At 34.9% G+C, this 8,542-nt stretch overlaps 4 protein-coding genes across 4 annotated transcripts; 3 read left to right on the top strand and 1 right to left on the bottom strand. All coding sequences in view use genetic code 12, as the record gives it.

The window, feature by feature from the left end:
• Nucleotides 1–2,314: 2,314 nt before the first annotated feature.
• On the top strand, nucleotides 2,315–2,887 carry CORT_0D00960 (Ups1 protein; the record flags this gene model as incomplete). The annotated part of the gene is made up of 1 exon (XM_003869032.1): nucleotides 2,315–2,887. One exon carries the CDS (start codon nucleotides 2,315–2,317, stop codon nucleotides 2,885–2,887), a length of 573 nt encoding a protein of 190 aa, XP_003869081.1.
• A 355-nt stretch (nucleotides 2,888–3,242) lies between these two features.
• CORT_0D00950 (hypothetical protein) lies at nucleotides 3,243–4,217 on the top strand (the record flags this gene model as incomplete). The annotated part of the gene is made up of 1 exon (XM_003869031.1): nucleotides 3,243–4,217. One exon carries the CDS (start codon nucleotides 3,243–3,245, stop codon nucleotides 4,215–4,217), a length of 975 nt encoding a protein of 324 aa, XP_003869080.1.
• Nucleotides 4,218–4,604: 387 nt separating this feature from the next.
• Nucleotides 4,605–4,955, top strand: CORT_0D00940 (Yke2 possible cytoskeletal modulator; the record flags this gene model as incomplete). Its single annotated transcript, XM_003869030.1, has 1 exon — nucleotides 4,605–4,955. The coding sequence occupies one exon, from the start codon at nucleotides 4,605–4,607 to the stop codon at nucleotides 4,953–4,955; it is 351 nt and encodes a 116-aa protein (XP_003869079.1).
• A 111-nt stretch (nucleotides 4,956–5,066) lies between these two features.
• On the bottom strand, nucleotides 5,067–5,921 carry CORT_0D00930 (Coq9 protein; the record flags this gene model as incomplete). The annotated part of the gene is made up of 1 exon (XM_003869029.1): nucleotides 5,067–5,921. The coding sequence occupies one exon, from the start codon at nucleotides 5,919–5,921 to the stop codon at nucleotides 5,067–5,069; it is 855 nt and encodes a 284-aa protein (XP_003869078.1).
• Between the last annotated feature and the right edge of the window lie 2,621 nt (nucleotides 5,922–8,542).

The raw sequence follows: 8,542 nt of genomic DNA, 5'->3' as shown, positions 1-8,542 counted from the left end.
GAATCCCAATATCCTCTAAGCCCTTGATGAATGGTGAGACCTGCTGTGGAGGAATTTAAGTCATCCTCCCATTTCCCTTGTTTTTCAAGTGCCGTTTGGTCTTTGGCGATTGACATCGTAGGTCGAAGAGTTGTATAACAGTTTTTTATTTTAAGAATTAATTTGAGACTGTATTTGTAACCTTTGGTTGTTCGTGTATTAAGTTGCAAAACAAGTCTTCAGAATTATACGAGATTGAAATATAGTTTGCAAATCATCGCAAAAAAAAGATATCTTTATATAGGTTTTAGGGCGAAGCTATATATAAATGTGTGGGGTGGAAGAGTGTGGAGGACTTCAGTCAGACTATAAGTGCCCAAAAAGATAAAAGATCATCAGTCGATAATTCTGTTTATTGAAAACTGAAACCTTACTTCTTGGTACAAAGAACATTTATTTGTTTTCAAGCGAGATACGTATTTTACATGTAAATTTTTCTTCTATCCATTGAATTAGATTTCACTTTCTAAATTGGACTTGTTTAAATGGGAAAGGGCCAAGAAGCTTTTAATGTGGCCTTATTTTACATTAAGTCTAGTTTTCCTTCTATTTTGCAATATATGTTGCACTTTTTGTGTCATGAGTAAAGGAACTTAGGAAACTGACACAAAGTTCAATTCTCGAATGGTGGACAACCAAGCAACGGGTTATCACCTCAATCTTTCTCTGAGTCCGGCCCGAATGAGATGAGAATGATCAGGAAAGCAATCGAAATACCTAAAAGGGCGCAGATTCTAACAATACAACATTAATGGAGCGATATTATTCATATAGTTCTACTAGAGGTGTTATGTATTGATTCTTGACAATGTATGAGACATCGTTGTCCACGAATACTCTTGATGTGATTTTGTTGTTCGTCCTCTTGGATTGTTGCACCCTAGATGAGAATGTAATCTTTGCCTTTTGCGGTACTAAGAGTCTTCAAGCACATCACTATAACATCGCCCCATTATAAATCAAAATTTAGACTACAGAAAAGCATGTTTCGTATCTTACCAAGGTTGGAGTTCAAAAGACCTCTGATTTTATTGATTTAATTTTGGTTTAGGGAGCTCATTTCCCGAATATCCCAGACTTTACTTTTCTTATTCTACCGCTCCACAGAACTCTCATTTAGATTTCAACATAGTATGCAATTGATCTTAGATTCGAAAACATTTAAAGTATTAGCTTCTTTAGAAAAGTAATTAAAATCTGATCTTGCAATTTTGACCCTGTCAGAGTCTACCCCCGTAGTGTGTTTAGTGACCGTTTCCAATTATGACAGAATTAACCATAATTAAAGTTTCAACAAAAAAGTCCGAAGTAAATTTGTCGATTCATAATCGAATGATTTGGTCCAAAAAGAATAAATCGTGGCAGGACAAAGACAATAGTGCATTGCAACTATAATTTTAGGTAATTTGTATGCAATATTTCATTTCAAGTATATAAGCTCACTAGTACTCGAACTATTCCTTTTCGAGAGATATGCATGATTTAAAATACCTTCACCACCAATAAGGATCATGGACCACTGTACCAAATTGGGGCTCGGTTTCCATACTGCTTCAAACTATAAAAAATACACTCCCAGCTTTTCAAAACTGCGTCAAGAACTACTCGTTATTCTGAGTGGGGATGCAGTTTAGGAGCTCAATTTCCGAGGACGTCTTGATGACACACTAGCATATAGACTGATGAGATCTTCCCAATTCGATGAACTACTTTTCCTCTTTAAATAGTATAATTGTATAACTACAACTGTGGCTACAGTATGTTAGTGGGGAAGATCACCGAGAAAAGCATGAAACTGTCAGAGTTGGACCCGAACACCACTGAAGTCACGTGAAGTATTTAAGAAATGGAATTTTTAGACAGGTAATATTAATTTCCCATCACCTGATTCGTTCCCAAGTTCAACCCATGATGAGGCATGTTCTACCGGCTTTTTGAAAATACGAATAAATAACATTGAGAAATTTCAATAGCACCTCCTACTAGAAATTGCTTACTAAGTGTCTAACCGTAGCCCCTAGCACCCGAACTAAACTCCTAACTCCTTCTGACAAAATCTCGGTGATAAAAATTTCTGAAGAGTGCGGAAGAGAAATTTTAAAAAAATAGAGAAAAAAATTTTATCAAATTATCATTCTCCCCTCATTTTCGAAAAATATAGTTATACCTACTACATTCCCCTTGTGTCCTTGTAAATATAATCTCCGCCATCCACCCATCAACAAAACTCACAAGTTATCGGCTTATCTGAAAATTCTCACAACAGTTGCATCTAATGGTATTATATTTCGAGAATCAGCATCGGTACAATTTTGATTTTGAAACTGCTAGTTTGGCCTTTATAAATCGATATCCCAATCCATATTCAAAACATGTTCTATCGGTGGATACATTGGAATCATATGTCGACAAGCAAGGGCAATTATGCACTACTCGAATTATAGTCAAGACAGGCAAATTACCTAAATTTATTAAACCATTTCTCGGTGTTGCAAATTTAAATTCATGGATAATTGAGAAATCGATCATAAATCCTAAAACAAATACGTTAGTTTCATATACGAGTAACATAGACCATCGAAAGTTCATTAGGGTAGAGGAATATTTGAAATATTATAGTGAGGAGGAAGATACAAGTGGCACTGGATTAGGTAATACAATCGTTGACTCGAAAGTAAAATTTTCTTCAAACTTGTTTGGCTTGAAGCTGAGAGTTGAGGAATGGAGTCATCGAAGATTTATGAAGAATATACAAAATACAAGAGAAGGATTGAATTTTGTCATGATGAAGGTGAAAGAAAAGGGTAGGAATTATTTGACGAATGCCAAAAGAGGTGCTGATATATAGAATACACAAGTACACTTACCTTATTTAATAATGATGTTTACGATTGAAACGCTGACAGTGCTCTTTTAAAGTTGTAGATTCTATGAATGGGTGTGGTTGCTACAGTCTGATGCCCACGGTTATTTCTCAGTCAATTATGGTAGCGCATTACCACAATGATCGGCCTAAGACTAAGCGATAAGAAACAACCCACTCAACAAAAATTAACACAAGACATTAATATTAGGAAACAGCAAAATCAGTCACACATATACACCACAGCAATACCGACTGAAATACACTATACACAAGCAGAGACCAAACTATACACACTTACACATACACAACTCTCAACGCCCTTATAATTCTACTCCTTATGAGCCATTTCCTGTACTCTTCAACACCTAAAATTAGACGCAAATCAACTTCATCCGCGACTGCAACAACATCCGCAACCACCACAGTTTCTTCACGCAAACATATGGTAACTTCACCACCTAAAGCAACAACAACTAAAATGCATGGAGCTAAATCTCCATTTTCACCAAAATCGCAAGCCACCTCTACAACAACATCCCCACGGCCAGAGCCCACAATCATCAAACGAAGAAATTCATCCTTTGCAAATACTTCATCCCCTTGGTTTAGGCGAAACTCATTTTTGTCTCCTACAATGATCCAAAATGAAAACTTTAACGTTTACGAATCAGGAAATTCATTTTACTCTGGTATGGGTGGTCAATTTGCCTCAAATTATTCTATTATTTCATTACGTGAATGTCAAGGATTCATATTCAATCAAGATTTATTTGCTACTCCTTATCAACAAGTACGATCGCAAGCTAATGCAAAAAAGTATAGATCGAGTTTTTCTCAAAGGGGAATTAGTGGTGGTGGAAGCAGAAAGTGTCGTGATGGGGAGTATGAACGGAGACATACTAGTTATCATTCACCACGGCCACAATTTGATCATTCTACAGTTTCGGATAATGCGATTGTGGATGATGATGATGAGGAGGAGGAGGAACATGAAAAGCATGGAGAGGTTGATGATGAGGAAATGTTTGATGCTAATGAGGATTTTATATCTAATGAAGCTAAGAGTGACAAAGAAGGAACAAGAGAGGGAAATGCGCTAGATGCGGAGGAAGATGCGGAAGAAGATGAGGAGGAGGAGGAGGATGAAGACGAGGGGGAAGACGAAGACGAGGGAGAAGATGATGAAGATGATTATAGAGAGATGCATGAGTACGGAGGCGATTTCAATAATAGACGATACAAGGTTCGTGTAACTGAAATTGTTGTTGATGAAAATGAAGATTATGATATATTTCCAACGTCAGAAGTATGAGGTTATGGTAATAATGGTTGATCAAAAGTGACAGATTAGGAAAAGGAGGTACTTATTGCTTAAGATTGAAGGTTGAACTAATTAATGTAACTGAAAAGACAACACCAAAGGGAATTACCAATACAAGATGTATTGCAGGAAAATTTTCTTCCACTTTGACGATCTTCCAGAGGCACGTATATAGGTAGAGTATTGGCATCGATGCATTTCATATGATCTGGTTTTCTTTGATAGCCTTTATGTAGAAATTTCTTGTGATGTTTACTGATTTGGATTGCAAAAATAAAATTTCATAGTTGCGTATCGATGAAAGAAAAATAATGCAAGATACTCTTCACTTTTGAAGCATTCCACCATCACATTCGTCCCCATAAACACCATTATCAAATGTCGGATTTAAACAAGAAACTAGAAACACTTTCATTACAATTTTCCAACCATCAACAAAGCTTAAATGACTTGATATCATCACGATCAACATTAGAAACCCAATTGCAAGAGAATAAAATTGTTGAACAAGAATTTACTCAACTAAGTGAATCAGACAAGATATACAAGCTTACGGGACCTATATTATTACCTCAAGACTATAGTGAAGCTTCAATGAATGTTAACAAGAGAATTGAGTTTATTCAAGGTGAGATTGAACGAGTTGAAAACAAGATTGGTGTTGAAGAGAGTGAAATGGAGAAGATTAGGGGTGAGTTGATCGCACTTCGGACACAAGCTCAGGGGTAGTGGTGAGTTGGATCATTCATCGGAAGTTGAATATGTATTACTATTTGATAGGTTTTTATACTCTCTGGAGTATTATATATATTATAAATACGTTGTATATAAGTTGTGTATTTAACCTCTAGCTAGTTGAGATTTAAACAAATTAACTAAACTAATAGCATTGAAATCAATCCATTGTTCAATAGAATTATAACCTTGACCCAATTTAACAAAATCATCAACATGTTCATCAACAAATTGATCAGTTAATCGTAACTCAGCAGTTTGATCATTTAACATAAATAATTCACTTTTCACATAGATGGAACAAATACCGGCACGTTTCGAGTACCATGCAAAATCATTTGATTTGTCACCGGCGTAAAAGGCCAAGTCGTCCCCTAAGTTTAGTAATTCTTCAATTGATGCTGATAGGTTGTATGGGACAACTAAGTGACTTAACCCTTGAGATAGTTGGTTCTTGATGGGAGTGTTTAATTTCAATCGATACTTAATCAATTGTTTCAATTTCTCACTTTCAGACAATTCAGTACTTTCACTATCAGTAGCTACTGTGTTACTTGCAAATATTTCCAATTCTTGTCGTTTCAATTTCAACCAATGAATCATCAATTGCATGGGGAGAGAATACCCCAGTGGAGAACTAGTTAGTACCAGAATCAATGAGTCAGGATATTGTAAATCATGAATGGCTTTAGTTATAGTTTTGGAATGGAATCCATATTGAGGGATATAATCAATGGCTTTAGTCAAGATTTTCGATTCAATTTGGTTGTTGTTGATGATTGTATTGGTTCCTATGTGGTCGGTTGAGTGATAGAGTCTTGTTATGTTGAAAACCCGGGGTATTCTTGATGGTCTAAGAGTTTTGAACATGTTGCAGTGCAGAGTTAGTCGTGGAGAATTGTTAGTGTTGAGAAGGGTCGTTCTGATGTGGCATGTTTTCCTTTTTCCTTTTTTTTTCATGGAAATGTCGCGTTTTGGATTTTTGGATTAGTGTCGCAACAAAGATATAAGTGACAAATTAACATAAGAAGTAGCTGATTTCTCGATAATCAATGAACATTACTTCAACATTTCTATATATAGATTGCATTATCACGGGAATAGTGTAAACCGAAGCTTGTGGTGCAATTTTTGCTCAAGGAAAATGGAGGTTACTCTACTCCAATTTGTTGAATTTCTTAATAATTTTTTAATCCAAGTTTACCAATGTCTTTCTCACTTTGTTGTGTGGTGAAGTAGTCAGTACATCTTAACTCAGTGTCGGCTAAGGCAAAAAATCATTTACGTAATGAAAATATGTATATGCAGCCATATAGAAAGGAGTTAATGATTATTTGTATTTGCTTAATTGCAGTTTGTGTCGTTAGGAGTCTCAGTTACGATGAAGTACCCCACCACCATCATTACATCTGTTATGTATTATGAGTAGATCTATCATTGTGTATAAAAGTGGAAGGGTAGTGGGGCTAATTATAACTAAACCAAGTACTGCTCTTTTACATCTTTGTTTAAAGTTTACAAGTTGAATTTTGCCGTTTCTCGCTAAGCATCAACCTTTTTCAATTCAGTAAAACCAAAAAATGTCTGTGAATAGCGAAGCACTGAACGAGTAAATATAAAGTAGATTGAACATTCGAAATTCAAAGTTAGTTACACTTATTTTTTTCCTACCGGGCCGACTAAACCTCGATGCATTAGGAACTATTACTACCTTGAAATCATTCGAGTGATGCATAACGCAGCAAACGTCCCTTATTGCCTTCTGTTATTTTTGACTGATCAAAAAATACTCGCATTAGCTAGCTTGAAGAAAACTACGAAGAAGAAATGTTCTGGTATTCTCTATCTGAAACAAGTCTTTGTTTCTCTCATCAAATTTGGTCGTGTTATACTCTTCGACTGGAATTACAAAGATGGTTTATTGAAAAGAAAGTTCATCAGTAGGACGCATGCGCATCTCTTACTCTATTGAAGGCAATTTTTTTCGAACGGCAATTGTTAGAGAGATTACACAATCACCAAAGTAAATTTTATTTTTAAAAAACGTTTCTGTGTCTATCAAAACTTTAAAAACAATAGAAAAATTTATTATGTCTTATGTTGTGTACTTCGGACTTTAATTGCCATTCTTCTTACAGTAATACCCATATATACGAAAAATCTACATTTCAAAATAAAGTGGGGTAAAATAGAGGGTATATGTTCTAACTACTGTCAAAGTATTAGTAAACATGCTAAACGTTTCTTTCACTTACGTCACATGTAACTACACTATTAACAGCATTGATTATTGAAATTAAGGTTTATTTCTTTTTAATTTAACGGCATTTACAGTAACTAAACAAACCGAGGCAATTCTAATTTTTTCTTAGCATATGTAGAGAAAGAAGAGAGTTACTCTTCTGCCTCTCTGTAATTACGATTATCTTTGACGAATAAAAGAGAGCTATGTATAATAATAGAACGAGACACTAAAGGGGTCGTGTTCAAGTGTCATGTCAAACAAGCACTGCCAGAAATTACTTCATCTCTTGTTCTATTGAATTTAAGGAAAAATGAGTGTTCAGTTTTTGTGTAAGAATTATATTTCAAAAACCAAAGAAAAAGAAATTTAAATATAGGAATTGACGCAAACGAAAAGAAAAGAAAATGAAAGAGAAGAAGAAGAACCCAACAAAAACTCAGCCCAAAAAGCCAAGGCTCAGAGTCAAAGAATGGAAGATGGGTAGTTTATTGAGAGAAGCTTTCTTATAGTCACGTATTGCGAAGATAAACAAAGTTACAATTGCATTATGCATAGTTTGGGGTATGGTATGGTATCATATATACACATCGCTTTGTTTTACTCATTTGGTCACAATCCATTTAAGAAGATGTACTTTTAAATCAAAACACAATAGCAAAACAATAGCAAGAAAATTTTCTTAGGTACGATGTAAGTGAATGATTGGATGGATGAGTAATGAGCAATTAGGGCTAAGCACATCATCTACTCTTTCCAGTTATGGACAATCCGCTTTCTTTTCATACTTACCTCCGACCTACCCATATCCCCCGCACTATCTTTAACACTCGGAGTTTTCCACATCTATTATATAACTATCTCTTTCTTTCTTTCTTACTTTTTCTTCTCTTCTTGACATCATTTTATATATAACAATTTATTTTCTCTTACATTCTAGTTCTATTTAACAACTACAGGGTCTTATTTATAAACTAACAACTAAAGACCATAAACACTACATCCTTATACATATATATCTATTCAACTAACACTTGGATTTAGAATCATTAGAATTTTGGTATGCTCAATTATTAGACTCACTTTACTACTACTACTACTACTACTACTACTACTAGAAATTTCATAAAAGAGTACCTATATTGACACATATAAAAATTACTACCACAACTTAAATTAGCTATACTACACTACATATTCAACACGTTTATATCCATAATGTCATTTTCCAAACCACATGTTGTAAAATTAGAAAACAATGAAAAACTAGATGATGACGTTTACTCCTCAGCATCAGGAACCACGGCGACTCAATCTGGATTCAAAGGGTTTTGGCATC

Source organism: Candida orthopsilosis (genome assembly GCF_000315875.1).
Source record: "Candida orthopsilosis Co 90-125, chromosome 4 draft sequence".
NCBI classification, from domain to species: Eukaryota; Fungi; Ascomycota; class Pichiomycetes; order Serinales; family Debaryomycetaceae; genus Lodderomyces; species Lodderomyces orthopsilosis.
This window is presented reverse-complemented; position numbering and strand designations above follow the sequence as displayed.